Source organism: Neophocaena asiaeorientalis, unplaced genomic scaffold (genome assembly GCF_003031525.2).
Source record: "Neophocaena asiaeorientalis asiaeorientalis breed wild unplaced genomic scaffold, Neophocaena_asiaeorientalis_V1.1 scaffold99, whole genome shotgun sequence".
NCBI classification, from domain to species: Eukaryota; Metazoa; Chordata; class Mammalia; order Artiodactyla; family Phocoenidae; genus Neophocaena; species Neophocaena asiaeorientalis.
This window is the reverse complement of record NW_020173022.1, coordinates 727,712-745,849: the sequence shown is the minus strand read 5'-3', so window position 1 is coordinate 745,849 and position 18,138 is coordinate 727,712. Positions and strand designations below refer to the sequence as shown.

At 42.3% G+C, this 18,138-nt stretch overlaps 1 protein-coding gene across 1 annotated transcript in view; it reads left to right on the top strand.

Moving 5' to 3' along the window:
* The window catches only part of ADCY10 (adenylate cyclase 10), an 81,091-nt gene that overhangs the window by 57,623 nt on the left and 5,330 nt on the right, over positions 1 to 18,138 (top strand). Inside the window, exons 21-30 of the mRNA XM_024742424.1 lie at positions 557 to 626; positions 1,419 to 1,650; positions 3,543 to 3,650; positions 4,158 to 4,339; positions 7,557 to 7,713; positions 9,736 to 9,940; positions 10,019 to 10,115; positions 10,371 to 10,486; positions 11,294 to 11,411; positions 13,315 to 13,510. Of these exons, the coding sequence (XP_024598192.1) occupies positions 557 to 626; positions 1,419 to 1,650; positions 3,543 to 3,650; positions 4,158 to 4,339; positions 7,557 to 7,713; positions 9,736 to 9,940; positions 10,019 to 10,115; positions 10,371 to 10,486; positions 11,294 to 11,411; positions 13,315 to 13,510 (1,481 nt within the window). The remainder of the gene's footprint in view (positions 1 to 556; positions 627 to 1,418; positions 1,651 to 3,542; positions 3,651 to 4,157; positions 4,340 to 7,556; positions 7,714 to 9,735; positions 9,941 to 10,018; positions 10,116 to 10,370; positions 10,487 to 11,293; positions 11,412 to 13,314; positions 13,511 to 18,138) is intronic.

Genomic DNA, 18,138 nt, shown 5'->3' with positions numbered 1-18,138 from the left:
GGGTATTCCATTAATTGTCTGTATTTCTCCATTAGAAGCTGACATCGCTTTCTTCAGCATCATTAATTCATAGTTTGAATTACTGCAGGGTAAATTAGTTAGGATAATGTTATCATCTAAAACAAACCCCAATATTTCAGTGGGTTAACATCGTCGAATGACAGTTTTTTTCTGCCCAGGTAATGATCCAATGAGAATGTTGTCAAATAGCCTTGAACACAGTCAGTCAGGGACCCAGCCTCCCTGACTATGTTGTAGATTTGCTATGCCTTAGATCCCCACAGTTAATTTGTTTTCCTGTGGAAGGAGAAGGTAGTGAAGATATCTAACCATCTCAATTCAGAGGTGACATATATTACTTCTGATGGAATCCCATTTTCAAACTAAACACATGTCTTCACTTAAGATGCATTGGGGACTGGAAAATGTAGATCCTGGCTGGGAAACAACAACTTTGTCGTGGAAGGGGAACAGGAAGCTTCAGTGGACACCAGACATCTCTGCCACATGAACATTTCAATGACCCATACAACTCACTTGTTGGTTTATTTTCCAGCTGAAGAAGAGATCACCTTTTCCAGAATAGAGACTTCTAAGAGATCTGCAATATTTTCTGAAAATCTCAGGTACAGGCTTCTATAATTGTTTAGGAGGTAGAGCATGAACAACTGACATTAAATTCAGAACACTGTTAGAATCACTTGTCTGGCCAGTACTCTGGGTCTTTCAGGCACAAATCAGAGGGTGTGTGTGGTGAGTTTTGTCAGTAGTTATGTAATGGAGCGGGAACCTATGGGCCCTTCCCAGGACAGACCCCCCTCCCCCATATCCTCTGCTGTAGCTCCTCTTTGGGTTTTTTTGTTTTGTTTTGTTTTAAATATTTATTTACATATTTCATTGCGCTGGGTCTTAGTTACGGCAGGCGGGCCCCTCAGTTGTGGCATGCGGGATCTTTTGTTGCGGCAAGCAGGCTATTCATTGTGGTGTGCGGGCTTCTCTCTAGTTGTGTCACACAGGCTACAGAGCACATGGGCTCAGTAGTTGCAGCATATAGGCTCCTTAGTTGTGACAGGTGGGCTCCTTAGTTATGGCTCACCAGCTCCTTAATTGCAGCATGCATGCATATGGGATCTAGCTTCCTGGTCAGGGATCGAAACCGGACCCCCTGCATTAGGAGTGCAGAGTCTTAACCACTGTGCCATCAGGGAAGTCCCTGTAGCTCCTCTTTGAAGTACCTAGATAATAGTATCTGATGCACACTTCCTGAGTTGTTTTACAGATGCTAAAACCACCACCAAGTGGAAGAAATCTACATTAGATTTTCTTATCTTGCTCTTTTGTTTTTGAAGATATCTTCATATCAAACACTATACTATATCTACAAATTATTACTCCTATTTATTTCTGCATTTGGACAGTTCTGAAGAAATAAGAGAAAAGATCTTGAGTTTCTTTGACATCATTATATCAAAAATGAGGACATCTGAGAATGACATCATCCCTCTGGAATCTTGCCAGTGTGAGGAAATCTTAGAGATTGTCATCATGCCTCTGGCTCACCATTTTCTGGCTTTGGGAGAAAACAACAAAGCCTTATATTACTTCCTAGAACTTGCGTCTGCATATCTCATCTTGGGTGATAATTATATGGTAAGCTGTTTCTGCCCAGGTCCCCTCCACCTTTGAGACAGACCTACAGCCCACAGGACCAGAAAGAAAGCTCTAGTGCTTTTATTATTATTATTATTACTTCATGTTCTTGATTCTGAGCAGCACCCCCTTCTTTGAAAATCAAATTGCTCAGAAAGGAAATGAGCTGAGATTGAAAAAGTCAGAACAAACCACAACTACCATTATACATCATTTAAAATACTGCCGTCATTAGAAACTTGCTATGAATTGTCTACCTACATTGGACCCTGGTTTCAACTCTTCAGTTTCAGTAGAGTCTTCCTCAGTAATGTCCCAGCCGCATTTGCTCTCTGTCTTCCCCAAGTATCTGTCAGCACAAATACCTGTAGGTCTTTGAATAAGCACAAGTCTGGTTTTAGTCTTGTGATCCCTTAAGGGGCTCACTCACTTTGGTCTTCATGTAACTTGTGCTAAATTATCATACATACCTTTAGGCCACCGAAGCCCTAGTGAATATTTCTCTAGGATAATTGTAAATAACCTTCCAGGGCAATATGCCCTTAGAAATGTGGGGATTTGATACATATGATGAAATAAAAGAATTTATTGTTAAGTAAGTTGGGAAGCACTGAGCTGAATAAAGCTAAATAGATTTTTGTACTACAGATATTTCAGGGTCTTAATACGCTAAGATCCGTAGAAATCTCCCAGAGGGTTGGGCTAGGACTGAGACATATTTTTTCTCTCAAACTTATTTGACCTTAGATCACTTTTCATAGAGCAGCTGGCTGACTAAGCTTCCACGAACTCCCTTGAGGAAATGCCTTTCTGGGCAGAGCCTCCCACACCCGAGTAGCCATGGCTGCCACCCTTTATGCCTGCACTTGTGGACTGTTTCAGATTTTACATTTGTGGCCTAATTAAACTCCACACCTTAGATTTGTATAAAATTTTAAAATTAAACCATTAAAAATGTCAGTAAGCTGTGGTTCTCTCAAATATTTATGAACAAAAGGCTCCTGTGCATATTTTGTACACATATGTGAAGAAGGCAGTGATGCGGCCAGTGAGTACCAGGAAGAGAAGGTCTAGGCAGCCTTGGGGGCTAACTTGCTAAACCTGTGCTCACCCTCATCTCATTATCCAGGGAGTGACGAATGTTCAGGAAAACAACGATTGGAAGCAGAGCCCCAGTGCAGGGTCCCAACATGTGCCATTTGCTTCCCCATCTCCCAGCAAAGAAACCTTGTCTCCCTCTTTCTGCGTCCAACACCTACGCCTTAGGCTGCATGAGACTTGGGGACAGTGCCTCACCTTATTTTACTCTTCAAGTCTGACCTTGCCTTGGTGTTTACAAGTGCCAAGACTCTCTTCGCGATTTCATAGGACGTTGAAGATGAAAGGAGGAAGGTTGCTCAGGGCCTTACCTTCCTCTTCCACTTCCCAACGATGGCCCTGGCAAAAGAAATGGGAGTGGCTCCTAACTCATTCCAAAAGTAGAGACTGGCTTGTCATAGATGTGAGGATGCTCTCAGAAGCCATGAGTACACTGTTGGAAATAGGGAGGTTGGCGAAGGAATTACTCAAAGAGGGAAATTGCCCTGGGGAAAACTTCAGGTAAGGTGACTTACATGACAACATGAGGAAAGGAGGAGGTTTCTAGATTCATCCTCTAGAATGAGATTCAGTAGATCAAGAGGAACATGAAGGTGACCCATATCTTCAGCAGGAACTTTCCCCACCCTTTCTGTCTAGAGTTTGAAGGACTCTGGTCAGGAGCTGAAGGAAGAGATGGAGGTGGGAGCTGGGTGGTCCTGTTTCTCTTCCTTCAGTAGAGTCTGGGGCAATGGCCCCTCCTTGGTCCCAATCCCTGATGACTCAATACCTTCTACTTTTTGTGCTGGTTGCAGGCTTACATAAATTTGAATGAGGGAGAGAGGTTGCTGAAAATTCTCAAGAAGGAAAAATCTTGGAGTAAGACTTTTGAGTGGACTACCTTTTTTACCCTCAAAGGTCAGGTAAGAAACCATTAGAAACGCGGTTCATCTGTTCTTTATCACTGGGGCTTTACGTAGAAGAAGTAGTAGAAGTCATCCCTATACTTTCTACATCCTCCTCCCATCCTCTGCCACAGATCTTTCCCAAGACTCCAGAACCCCAAGCCCTGGGCCTCAAACCTCCTCACCATCACTTGTCTGCAGCAAGATCTTCTTTAGCCTCTTGGTTGACAGCTTTATGAAATGTTTTTCTAACAACCTCCCAAAATGGACAGGAATGGGTAAACATTTTCTCAGAGGTAGATGATGAACAATGAGGATGCAAAGTCCTAGTCATTCAACCATCCTTCCACAGATACATCCAAGAAACATTTCCAATTGTGCCAGGCCCTGGGAGATCTTGTTCCTGGGCCTTAAATGACCTTTTTTGGATAAGATTCCTTAACTATGTATTTTTGGAACATACCAACCAAGCCTAGAATCACTGCTTTTCTTCTTTTCCTTTCTTCCCCTTTCTTCTCCTTGTAGGTCTGTTTCAACATGGGCCAGATGGTGCTTGCCAAGAAAATGCTGAGGAAGGCCTTGAAGCTCCTCAATCGAATCTTTCCTTACAACTTAATCTCCTTGTTTCTCCAGATTCATGTTGAAAAAAACAGACACTTTCATTATGTGAATCAGAATCAGCAGGCCCAAGAGAGCTCACCCCCAGGGTAAGGAAGGAGCTGGGGAGAGCTGGGTGTCTCATCTCACTCCCCAGAGGAGAGAGACCTACACACAGTCCAACAGTCAGCCCCCAAAGCCTGGGCCTCTAGCGGGCGCAAGGACTCCTGGTGGCTCGCTGGTGTGGGAGGGAATGTGTGGGAGCGGGGCTCCCAGGCCAGGGCTGGGTTGCCTCAGAACAACTTAACAGGCAGCTTTTGCCAAAGGGAGTTCGGGTGACAAAACCTTAAGGGAGTCCTTTGCAAGGTGAGCTCCAGTGCCCCTCCCCACTCATCTTACCCACTAACCCCTCTGGCCATCCATGTTCCAATGGGAATCTGCACCACCTGTTCCTAGAGCCTCAGTCACAAGTCCTCTTCCAATTCAGTGCTAAAACCCTGGGTATTGTCCCTGCCGCCCCCAAAAATGGCAGGTCCTGAAGACATCTGCCAAAAGACAAAACAGCCCACCCATTTTTGTAACTCTATACAGATACGTGGGTTACATGGGGTATCCATCGGTCAAGATTATACCATTAAGATATGTACATTTCAATGTACGTAAATTTTATCTATAAAAGAACTATAAAAAATAATGAGGTGGGGTAGGAGAAGGAAACAGTAGAAGGACAGATGTAATAAGAATGTTGATAGTTGCTGAAGCTGGATGCTGGGTACATGTGGCTCATTATATTTTTCTGTTTTACTGTGTGTGCATGTTTGAAATTTTCCACGATAAAAGTTTTAAAAATGTATTCCACCTACCTAGCAATTCATACCAAGAGAGATGCCACCTAGTTGGGGATCTGGAGAGCTGGCAGTAGATCTCTTCCACCTTGGGAGAGGCCAGCTGCAATATTCCCACAGGTTCTGCCTGAGATACAAGTATCTATTTCTATGGGCAAATTGCTGCAATTCTTTGGCAATCCCACCAAAAACTGCCTTCCCCAGTTTCCTGAAAGTGTTCCCTTGACTATGGGGGAGGCTGGGATGGAAGTGAGATGCAGCTGAGCTCCTTTGCAGGCTGGGGACAGGCTTCTGAGAATCTAAGCCTGCTGCTTCAGGAGACACCAGGAGGGGGAGGGGCGGGGAGAAGTTCAGCAGAGATCTCTCAGAGAGATAAGAGAGAATTGGAGTTTGGGTTCACACAGAGGGTTGCCAGATGAAATAAAGGATGCCTAGTTGAATTTAAAGTTCAGATCAATAATAAATGATTTTTTTTTAGTACACCTTATATCACACAAGATATTTAGGACATATGCATTCTAAAAGAATTGTTTTGAAATTCAGATTTAACTTGGCATCCCATATTTTCATTCCCTAAATCTGACAAGCCTAATGTACAGCTACATTTTGTAAAAGGAATAAGAAGTACATGCACAAGAGGAGAAGGTTAAAAAGTGATGATCAGGAAGAAACTACAGAACAATTGGCTTAAAATGCTGTCCAGTCAAAAGGTTCTCATCTCAAACATAAGGACATTAAGAAACAATATTACCGAAAAAAAAAAAAAAAAAAAAAAAAAAAGAAACAATATTTAATGTCAGAATTTCTACAGCTTCATGAACTCCCTATGTTATAAGGGATTTTACCTTCTCCATGTTTCCTTAGAAACTTTAAAACATAATTTCCACAACAGAATGAATGTCATCAATGTCTAAACTGAAAGTACCTGGAATTCTTCTTTAAGAATCTCTAGTAGGATATCTTCCTTTCTTCTCATTGGGCCCAGCCGCTCCGCAGCATGTGGGATCTTCCCTGACCGGGGCACGAACCCGCGTCCCTTGCATCGGCAGGCAGACTCTCAACCACTGCACCACCAAGGAAGCCCTAAAATCTGCTTTTTGATAGTTATTTCTAGTTATATTTTGTTTTCTTGGCTTTGTTAAATTACTAATATTGCAGCCAGTTTAGGATCCCATTTTTATCACAAATAGAGAAGATTGGGGTCTACATTACTAGTTAAATGACTTGTGGATGCTGAGGCTGAGACCCCAAACATTCTCGGTATGTGGTCAGCCATCCTTCCCTTGAATAATTCCAGCACAGGAAGTTCACCATCTCCTGCGACATTCCACTCCGTTGTCAGAATGTGTTTTAGTCTGTTTGGACTGCTGTGACAAATTACCACAGGCCGGGTGGCTTATTAACAGCAGAATTTTATTGCTCACAGTTCTGGAGGCTGGAAGTCTGAGGTCCTAGTGCCAGCATGGCTGGGCCAGAGCCCTCTTCAGGGTCACAGGCTTCTTCTCGTATCCTCACATGGTGGAAAGGGGCCGGAAACTCTGTGCAGAGTCTCTTTATAAGAGCTCTAATCCCAGTCATGAAGGCTCCACCCTCATGACCTTATCATGTCCTAAAGACCCCACCTACTATTACTGTCACTTTGGGGAGTTAGAATTCAACTTATGAATTTTGGGGGATGCATTCAGACCACAGCAGAATGGGATTGTTTAAAAGGCTCATTTCCTTTCTTGAGCTGAGACCTAGTTCCTGACAACCATGTGTAACAGAGGAAATGACACACTGGACTGGCCGGGCTGGAGGTGGCCAAGGCTGGAGTCCTGGCACCATCACATTCTAGCTATGTGACTTTGACTTAATTACTTAACCTGTCTGAGTCTCACCTTCCGCTCATGTAAAATGGGGTTAATTATTCCTTCCTTTCTTACGGGGTTGTCATCAGTCTCAAATGTGATAAAATGATATAAATGTGCTTTTTAAATAATTTCATTTAAATGGCAATGAACTGACAGGGGACAGGTGAGTTACATCAATTATCTTAATTAATCATCACAAAGTAGGTATTATGGTCCCCATTGTCCGGTGGAAAAATTGTGCTTCATAAAGATTCATGCACATGTACTACAAGATCCTACTGTATAGCAGGAGGAACTATATTCAATATCCTGTGATAAACCATAATGGAAAAGAATATTTTTAAAAACTAATGTATCAATATGTATAACAGAATCACTTTGCTGTACAGCAGAACTTAACACAACATTGTAAATCAACTATGTGTCAATAAAAAAATACTATGTGCTGAAACTGAAAAAAAAAAAAAAATTAACGTGCATGTTAATTTCCACGTAAAGGAAACAGGCCTCAAACTCAAGTCTGTTTTGACCCCCAAGCCAGTAATGAGGACTCTGCCCCTGCGCTTCCCTCAGGCACGCTGGTGGCGATACCTTCTTCTTATGTCCCATGTGTGTACTTTATCTAATAGGAAGAAGAGGCTGGCGCAACTTTACCAGCAAACCACTTGCTTCTCCTTACTGTGGCAGATCTATAGCTTAAATTATTTTTTTCACTACAAGTATTATTGCCACCTGGCAGCTCTGATGCAAGTGAATACTGCCCTGGAAACTCAAGATGATTTCCAGGTAGGGTATTTTTGTAGCTGCTTTTTACGTTTCTGAATCTCATCTGGAGAGAAAAGCCTAGTGAAAAGCCAATCAAAATTCAAAATCATGAAGATTTAATAAAAACCTTCCAGACTAGATTGTTCCGCGGAGGCTAGCAGTTGTCAAACACTTTGGTCCCAGGATCCCCGTATACTCCTAATAATTGAGGACCTCAAATAGCTTTTTATATGGGTTTATATATTTATATTTTTTATATGGGATCATATATTTTTATGCGGTATGTCTATTGATACTGTCATATAAGAAACAAAAACTGAGATACTTCAAAAAATATTTTTTAGAGAAAATAAACCCATGACATATGAACATAATTAACATTTTCACTGAAAAAACTCTTATTTCCCCAAACAAAAAAGTTTGTGAGAAGAATGGCATGTATTACATTTTTGCAAATACCTTAATGTCTGACTTCACAGAAGACAGCTAGATTCTCAATCTGCTTCTACTTTCACTTCCTTGTAATGTCTCATAATTCTCCCTTGGAAAACTCCACATTGTACTTGTAAGAGAATGAGGGTGAAAAAGGAAAATGTAACAGGATAATTCTTTTAAAAAGATAAAATCATTCCCTGGCGGTCCAGAGGTTAGGACTCCGTGCTCTCACTGCCGAGGGCCCGAGTTCAATCTCTGGTCAGGGAACTAAAATCCCACAAGCTGCGCAGCATGGCCAAAAAAAAGTAAAAGTAGAAGAACACCCATCAAAGATGTTATTGAGCTCATTAAAGTTAGTGAGAGAACTAGTAAGATGTTACAACTGGTTCCCAGGAGAATTTAATTTATGAATGTATACAAAACTAGTCTAGTTCCAGGGCAAGAATAGAATCACTTGTATCCACTGAACATTTCTATTTCTATGAAAGAGAATCATTTACATTACTACCAGTTTCCCAAAGGCAGTGAAAGGCAGAGATATAACCTTGATGAGTGAGCTAGACAGGACACCCACTGAATTTTTTTTGTTTTGGCCCATTTCAAGTTCTTTCACTGTTTTTCCTGAAAAACTGCTACACACAAAACAAATGGTCCACAAAACATTTTCCCTTCTTTCTGAAGGTTTTACCATGCATTGTTATTAACCAGTCTTTTGCTATTAAACTTAAATGGCCAGTTAAAACAAACAGTTCTAAGACTGTTCTTCCACCACTGGTTAAGACTGGGGTGGCAGGTATTGGGGATAACATTCATTTAGCCTTCTGGGCAGACTTGGTGACCTTGCCAACCCCAGCTGCCTTCTTGTCCACTGCTTTGATGACACCCACAGCAACTGTCTGTCTCATGTCACGAACAGCAAAACGGCCCAGAGCAGGATAGTCAGAGAAGCTCTTAACGCATATGGGTTTGCCAGGAACCATATCAACGATGACAGCATCACCAGACTGAAGAGTTGTTTAAAGAGTAACCAATTTCTCTTCAATCTCCCTGTTAAGTTTAGAACTAGAGTCCTTAACATTATTTTTGAAAGCAAACAAAACCAAACCAACCTTCCTTTATTGTTAAACAACAAAAGCAATACATGCTTGTTATAACAATAAATTAAACATCACAGAAATGCATAAAGTAAAAAGTCCCTCAAATCTCTACTCCAACTGCAATAAATAGGTAACTGCTTTTTACAGTTACCCATTTGGTAGTTCGGAATGAATCCTTCCAGGCTTTTTGGTGTGCAGTCATATATCCACACATGTAAGCTATTGCTTTTATTTTTCACAAAAATTAAAATTCATATATTTTGTTTAAGGACCCTGTGTGGGCAAAAGGGGCCATTGAGCTTGTCCTGGATCACGCATTAAATAGGTGGCAGAAACTCAGCTTAATTTCTGTATCTAAGCCTATGGTTTTGCCAAATGTCCAGCTCCATTCCCAAGCTTAATAAATCCATGTTTACTGGCAGATGATTGGTGATATCCTGGGCTTTCTGTTTCGGGTTCCATCCCAGTCTTGCCCCGTCTCACCTCTTCTCCTCCACTGCTGCCATTTCAGATCATTAAGGCCTACCTGGACTATTCACTGTACCACCACCTAGCCGGCTACCAGGGCGTGTGGTTCAAATATGAGGTCATGACCATGGAGCACATCTTCAACCTCCCCCTGAAACGCGAGGGCATTGAAATCATGACCTACGTGGCCGATACACTTGGCTATATCAAGCTCCTAATGGGTCACTTGGACTTGGCCATTGACTTAGGTAAGCCCTGGTTGGTCAAGAAAGAACTTGCAGATACAGGTAATGCCCAGAAATATACTGGAATTGTTTTCTTCCCAGGCTCTCGAGCCCACAAGATGTGGTCATTGCTTCATAATCCCAACAAACACTATCTGGTCCTCTGCTGGCTTTGTAAATCCCTCTTCTTGAAAAACAGGTATTTATCTCAAGGCATTTTCCAAACCGGGACCAGAGGCACAGGCCAACTTGGCCTGACTCTGGCCACCCTGATAGAGAGGTCCAGGAAAGAACAGTTTGAACAGAGAGCCAACTTGAGATTTAGGAGTGGGTTTGAAGTCTGTTGAAGAATCGTAGTTGGTCCTGAATGGCTGGGCAGGACTGAGACTAGGACTGAACTTCCTTCTCTCCGCACACACTATTTTTTAATCCTACCACCTTTTCTTATCCATAGATACAAGCAACTGATCCAGGTGCTGGGGTGGCTGTGGGATCTTTCTGTAGCAGAAGAGCATATCTTCAGCAAGGCATTTTTCTACTTTGTCTGCCTGGACATCATGCTTTATTCTGGTGAGCATGGCCTTGGAATTTATAAGAAACTGGGGGAATAACACTTGCGTTGGTGTGGTGTGGCAGGTGACAGGGCTAGGGCTTTGAGACCACTGGGTTTCTGGCTAGAAGGTGCGAGGATTGCAAGGGACCAACAAGCAAGAGAATTTAAGCTGCCAGTTAAGGCGTCAAATCATTTGTCACACAAGTGATAGTGACTGACCTTCTACTAGGGCATTTAATTTTTAGCAGGATAGACTTAGAGACTTCCTGCTTGAAAATGAAGGGTAGGGCTGCTAACGGTGAGGTGAGGGTTCCAGGCACTGGCAGCTGTTGGTGATTTGGAAAACAAGTTCTTTCCTGATAGCCTCCATGTTACACCAGGTAGGCAGGCCTCAGTGTACATATTAAACCAGAGGGGCCAAACTGGGCATTCTTTTTCCCAGCCATGTTTTCAACGAGGGATGTGGATATTGCCGCCAGCGAGGGAAGTGTGAACGCGAAGACTGAGAAGTCCCAGGCTGCACTGAGGCTGATTCCTTGGGCTCAAGCAGGGAGGGATGGTTTAAACCCCACTCCTGCCTAGTTGATATTATGGACTTGTATCTTATGCACATAAACTTCCACAAAAGCAGGGGCTCAGCAAACACAGGGCAGTGCAGTCACTTGGTTGTTGTAATCCGTGGGACCCTTTGGATTCATAAAGTAATCAGAGACCGAGGACTGTCCTCACAGTGGGAAATTCTCCTGGGAGCTATTAGGCCAGAAAGATGACACCCCTCCACCCCCAATCTACCAGCCAAGCTCTCCTGTTTCTCTCTTTTTTAGGCTTTGTTTATAGGTCATTTGAAGAATGTTTGGAATTCATACACCAAAACGAAGACAACAGAATACTGAAGTTCCAAAGTGGAATCCTCCTGGGACTTTACTCATGTCTAGCTATCTGGTAACAATGTGTTGCATACCACTAAATTCCCAAATTTGAAAATGTTGAATCCTGGAAGAGTTCTATGAGATTTGAAAAAAGGAAAGAAAAGAAAGAGAAAGCACTTTTAATTTATACCCAAGACAGATTGAAAGTGACAGAGCAGATTTATACTGAAAAACACCTTGGGGATCACCTAGTTCATCCCACTCAACTGAGGCCAGTAAAGCGATGCCACTTCAATTGTACTCAATGCAACAAGCATTTATTGCGTACATAGCGTGCAGTATTCATACAGAGATGAATAAGAAAAGCGTACTTGCTTCTGAGAAGTGTTGGGGGTTTGAGGGAGACTAATAAATAGCACTACTTACCCCCTCCCCACCCCCAAGGTGGAATCATAATCATTGTTAATAGAGCCGATGTTGGAGGATATGGCTTGTATCTGCAGGCAAGTGAGCTTCCTAATATTGAACCCCAGGATTAGACTTACCCATCAGCAGCAGGCAGTTCTAGAAAACTCCACCCCCTCCCCACCCCACTGAGGCAGGAAGTACCATGCTCCCCGTGGGTCTCACTGGCTCTCAAGATGAAAGAGAGCTACACCTGCCTAATTTCTGTCCCAAAGTCACCAGCCTGCTAAGTCACCCCTTGTCATTGGAGGAGTGAGTGAGGCAGGGAAAGAAATGTGGAGCTTTGCGCCAGTGGAGCTCCCTCACGTGGAAGGAAACCAGGAGGGTGGAAGAAGCAGGCTTCCTGTATCCCCATTAACCCACGGAGCCTGAGGCATAATCTCTTTAACCCATTACATTTTTTAAACTCAATAAGCCTGTAGCTATGGCTTTAGCTTCAAGGAAGTAGATGGACAGTAAGGCTCCAGAACATTAAATAAATTACTTCCACAGCCATCCCCAAGACTGAAAGTCATTCCCTACTCCACTTCCCATCTCAAATTATATATGCAGTCATGTTGTCCAGTATCTAAAGATTTTGTGATGAGATTTAAATGATAATACGAAGACATTCCTATGTAAAGTGCCACAAACTAGAGCAGTTTCAAATCTGAATAGAAATCTCTTCTTATTGTAAAACTCATTGGGAGAAATGAAAATCCAAAAACTCAATTACCCTGGCCAGCTAAAGTCTAAAGAAGTGAAAGTTCAAAGTCAAATTAATTTGCCCTTGTGAGTTAAAGTTCAAGGAATCTAAAGTCCAAAAATCACCCTAATTTCCTATTCTACTCTACCTCACCTGAAGCATTCTTGCAACAGCTGTAGCTTAGGCCAATACTGCTCCCACTTTATGGGCATGGGAATCATCTGGAGAGTTCGTTAACTCAGATTTCTGGCCCCATCCCCAGAGCCTGTCTGATTCGGTAGGTCTGGGTTGGACCAGAGAGCTTGCATTTCTAAGGAGCACTCAGATGGTATCGATGATGCCTGTCTGTGGCCCACACCTTGAATAGTGTCAGCCCAGGCTATCTCTCTTTGAAATCAGAGCAATTTCTTCAAGCTCCAGGATTTATAGTTCCAAGTGCCTGATCTGTTTCATTTTTTTCCTGGCCACACTGAACAGCCTGGGAGATCTTAGTTCCCTGGCTAGGGATTGAACCCCGGGCCCCTGGTAGTAAAAGTGAGGAGTCCTAACCACTGGACTTCCAGGAAATTCCCTCACTTTAAAGAGTCCAAAGAATTAAATGGTAGCTAATATTGCCCAAGTATTCCCCCCAATTATATTCATTTGAAATCATCAAACAATTCTATTCTGTCCTTGCTCCATATCACATAATTTTCCCTGAATAGGCCAGTGGCAGGCTTCCAGAGACCAACGTACTAGGAGCTACACCTCTAGAGAGACCCATTTCAGGAAACCAGCCCATTCCAAGGGTGACGGGGATTTTTCTTATTCTTCTGTGGTGATACAGGTATGCCAGACTTCAGGAGTGGGACAACTTTCACATATTTTCCAACAGAGCCAAAAGTCTAGTGTCAAGAAGAACCCCAGCAGCTCTTTACTACATAGGCCTCAGTAGGTACATGGAAGGGCAAGTTCTCTACCTTCAAAAGCAAATTGAAGAACAATCAGAGAATGCTCAGGACAGTGGAGTTGACCTACTCAAGGTAAGGCCTCTTCTCTGGTTTCCCCGGTAAGTCATGCCTTAAATGGATTTTTCTCTACCTCCTGTGATAATTATTTTCTCTGATTACAGAAGTTACACGTGTTTTATAGTTTAAGTTTTTGAAGGCCACTCCCTCCCCATAATTAGAATATAAATTGCCCACAACCTTACTACTCAAAGATAATCACTTTATACATATTAAGATATCACTTTCCAATTTTTCTTCCATGTGTGTGCATGCATTTCCATCTTTTAAACTTGCTACCAAATAAGATATATTTATGAATAATTCCCTGCCGTTAAATTGCTTTCTGCACCACTAGTTAAAAGGAAGCCTAGTATTTTATCTTATAGATATACTATTAGATGATATTGCCAAATTATTCTTAGATAGAATTTTTCTGTAGTACTTTATTGCTGTTGCTGTGATAAACATCTTGGTAGATAAATCTTTGCACACAGCAATTTAAAACATTCAGCTGATACGTAGTAAGGACCTGGTACTATGTGTTGGGGTACAAGAGTGAGCAAATTAAACCTGGTGCCTGCCTCCCAGAGTCTACAGCCCAGCATGGGCAAACCTCCCTAAGAGAATGAAGGGCTGAACCTCCAGGGTCGTCTTAACAAGTGTTTGCCTTGTTCTCTTAGAAACTGAATGCAGGTGAATTCCTTTTCTACTGCTAGGTCTCCAAGTACACAACCTTAACAGCTTAAATGACAGCACTTCTTTTCTCATCTCCGGGCTTAGCAGTCAAAAGTCTGGATGAGCTTGGCTGGGTTCTCTGCTGAGGGTCTTACAAGGCTAAAATCAAGGTGTTGGCCGAGGTATTTTCTCATCTGGGGAAGAACCTGCTTGCAGGTTCCTTCAGGTTGTTGGCAGAATCTAGATGCTGACAATTTTAAGGCACATCCCTATTTCAGAGATGTTAAAATGTTTCAAAACAAGGCATCTTGAGACCAGTGAAGAATAGTAGCTCATTTAATCTTCGGAGGCGTTGTTATGGGCTGGGTCTTCTTCACTGCTGCTGGATAGAAAAGTCTTGAATTTGCCCAGGTGGGAGCCCACTCCCTACCACTCTCATAGCACACTCAACCTCAGCATCTCTTCCTGCAATTTGTTCACACCAGCTGACTAAATCGCCGCCTCCAAAAACACACAAGTTCACTGTCATCACTGCTTGGAGGTATGTACTCTTTGACATAGAACATGTATTTATATTTCTGATTCATAAAACATTCTCTGGTTCTCACACAGTATATGGAAATTGGTGATATAAAACATTTTGTTTTATGTAATTATTATGTATTACATATGACTTATGTAATTATTATGTGTATTATGTAATTTATTTCACATAATTTGATGGAGCAAATGTCTTTCCTTAAGAAAATTACTTGTGGGGGATTTAAAACATGCTTAACTTCATGTTGTTTTAAAAAAATAGATTTTTACCATCTTAAATATGATTTAATTTATTCCAACATTCTTTTTCCTTTCAAATACCAGGCACATTACGTATGACATATGGGTTGACTGTCATTATCACTTTTAAATATTCAGTGCTAATAAAGGGTACCACAATTTTGGCCAACCTGATATATGGAAATCCAGGTAGATAAATTAGCAGCTGGTTAAAAGAAAGCGCGTCTTTATTTAATGAGTAGTAAAGTATAAAACTCACCTATCCCAAAGACAGTACAGGTTAAAAACACAATAGGTGCTATTGGGATTACAACAAAGATGTGTAAACTGTTGTCTTTGTACTCAAGGAGTTTGTGCTTTGAGTTCCAGAAGGGGATGGGGCTGGGAAGCCCAGGAATGAGAGGGAGTGGTAGAGGTGGGGAGTAGAAAGAACACAAGAACACAAAATCAAACTTAGTATCTCCCACAGTACACAGAGCAATGCCTTTTACACATGTTACTGAACCAAACTTGGGCTCGTTCTCCCACATGCAGCAAAGCTAATCTACTGACACCAGGTGTGGTGAAGGAAAGTGCAGCATTTACTGTAAGGTGCCAGACAAGGAGTCTGGGGCAGCTAATGCTCAAAAAACCCAAACTCCCCAAAAGGTTTCAGGGAAGCATTTTTAAAGGCAAGGTGAGGGAGAAGACTCACAGGGTATGTGATCAGCTTGTACACATTTCTCTGACTGATTGATGTTGAGGTAACAGGGCAGTGTCACAGGGGTTAACGTCATCAATCCTCAGGCTCCAGTAGGTCTGGGGGCTGTATCTCATGGTCATTAAGTAGTTAGCTTCTAACATCTATAAAACAACTCAGGAAATGTGCAACACGTAGTGTTATCTAGTTACTTTATGGAGGAACTAAAGATTCTGTGACTGCCATATGGCTGATGTACTGTTTAAATTGTTACTAGTGCTCCTGGCCCAACTGCCATTTTTGTCACTACATGGTTGTATCCTTTCAATCATTCATTCTTGAGCCAGGCTTCTATGACTCAGGGGGCGCCTGGGAGACTACAGCTTTTCTACAAACAGGAGGAAGGCAGAGGACGTGGTGGGAGCGGTCTGTCCCGAGAAGGCCCCATAGGGTCCTGCTTGGTTACACACAGCAGATGTTTAATTTCGTGAATAAATAATTGATAGACAGAATAAACATGTAACAGGTTAGTCAGGAAAACTCAATGTTTCAATCCATTTCTATGAAATTGAAGTAAATGCAATAAAAGAAAAAGACATTGTATTGTTGACCATCAAGTTAGCAAAGACATGAGAGAAGACACATTCATACTCTGAAGGACTCTCATAAACTTTCTAGAGAGCATTCTGGCAAAATGCATGAATATCTTTAAAATATGCACATCATTTAATTGTCCTCCTAGGAACTAACCTAAGGAAATAATCAGATGGCAAACAAAAATTTATCTATAAAGATGTTGATCTCAGGTTTATAGTATTTAAAAAACTAGGGGAAAATAAAAAGCATATGCCTTTCAAAAATATTGGTTAAGTCAGAAATGGTGTATTTAAACATTGGGATTTATTTTTCTTTTCTTTTAAAGATATTTTATTTACTTTTGGCTGCGTTGGGTCTTAGTTGCAGCATGCGGGATCTTTTCGTTGTGGTGCATGGGCTCTTTGTTGCGTCATACGGGCTTCTCTCTAGTTGTGGCATGAGGGTTTTTCTCTCTCTAGTTGTGGCGCTCAGGCTCCAGAACACGTGGGCTCTGTAGTTTGTGGCACGCAGGCTCTCTAGTTGAGGCATGTGAGCTCAGTAGTTGTGGCGCATGGGCTTATTTGCCCCACAGCATGTGGGATCTTAGTTCCCTGACCAGGGATCAAACCCGCATCTCCTGCATTGTAAGGTGGATTATTTCCCACTGGACCACTAGGGAAGTCCCTGGGATACTTTCACATTAAAAAAAAATCTGAATTTCTTACTCTTGTTTTAAAAATTGGAGTATCTGATGACTCTAGGCCCCAATCCTAAAGGGCAGCTACTGGCTGGAATTGATGAGGGGTGACATTTAGGGCATACCCTCTTCAGTATGACATAATCCCCTCTGCTTCTTATCTTGCTACATTCAGCCTCTTATTTATGTTTCTTGCCCAGCTCTGTCAGCATTTGAATTTGTGAGATCTGATGTAAAAGAATCATGTCGTTTAAAAGAGCCCTTTAAGATAGAACATCTGCATGTCACTTCAGCTTCATCTCCAGATTTGCTTTAACTCCCTTTACCCAAATCTACTCTTCAAACTTTCAGAACTATTTTGAATTCTTGCAACAACCATCCACCCTTGTCTAGCGCCTTTATATATATAAATCTGCTTTCTTTCAACATTGTTTGTCTGGCCATGTCTTCTTCCTTCAGATCTCACATCCCTTCCACATCTTCCAGGAGAAATTAAGAAGTTCCTGCTTCGTGTTCTCCCTGAGGATCCTCATTCCCATGTTGCCTGCACTGCATTTTAACTGCTTATTTGAATACTCCCTTAGCTGGTGCTCAAGGGATGGTGTCTTGCTCAGGATAAATCGCCCAGCAAAGAAAAATCCAAGATACCAGCCAGATTTTTACTACAGTTGTCTACGCCGTGTGGCTGGCAGGGTCCTGGTGTTCCAGCAAGTGTCAGGCCTGAGCCTCTGAGGTGGGAGAGCCGAGTTCAGGACATTGGACCACCAGAGACCTCCTGGACCCACGTAATATCAATCGGCGAGAGCTCTCCCAGTGATCTCCGTCTCAACACTAAGACCCAGCTCCACTCAATGACCATCAAGCTCCAGTGCTGGACACCCCATGCCAAAAAACTAGGAAGACAGGAACACAACCCCACCCATTAGCAGAGAGGCTGCCTAAAATCATACTAAGTTCACAGACACCCCAAAATACACCACCAGACATGGTCCTGCCCACCAGAAAGACAAGATCCAGCTTCATCCACCAGAACACAGCACCAGTCCCCTCCACCAGGAAGCCTACACAACCCACTGAACCAAATTTATCCATTGGGGGCAGACACCAAAAGCAACAGGAACTACGAACCTGCAGCCTGTGAAAAAGAGACCCCAAACACAGGAAATTAAGCAAAATGAGAAGATAGAGAAATACACAGCAGATGAAGGAGCAAGGTAAAAACCCAACAGACCAAACAAATGAAGAGAAAATAGG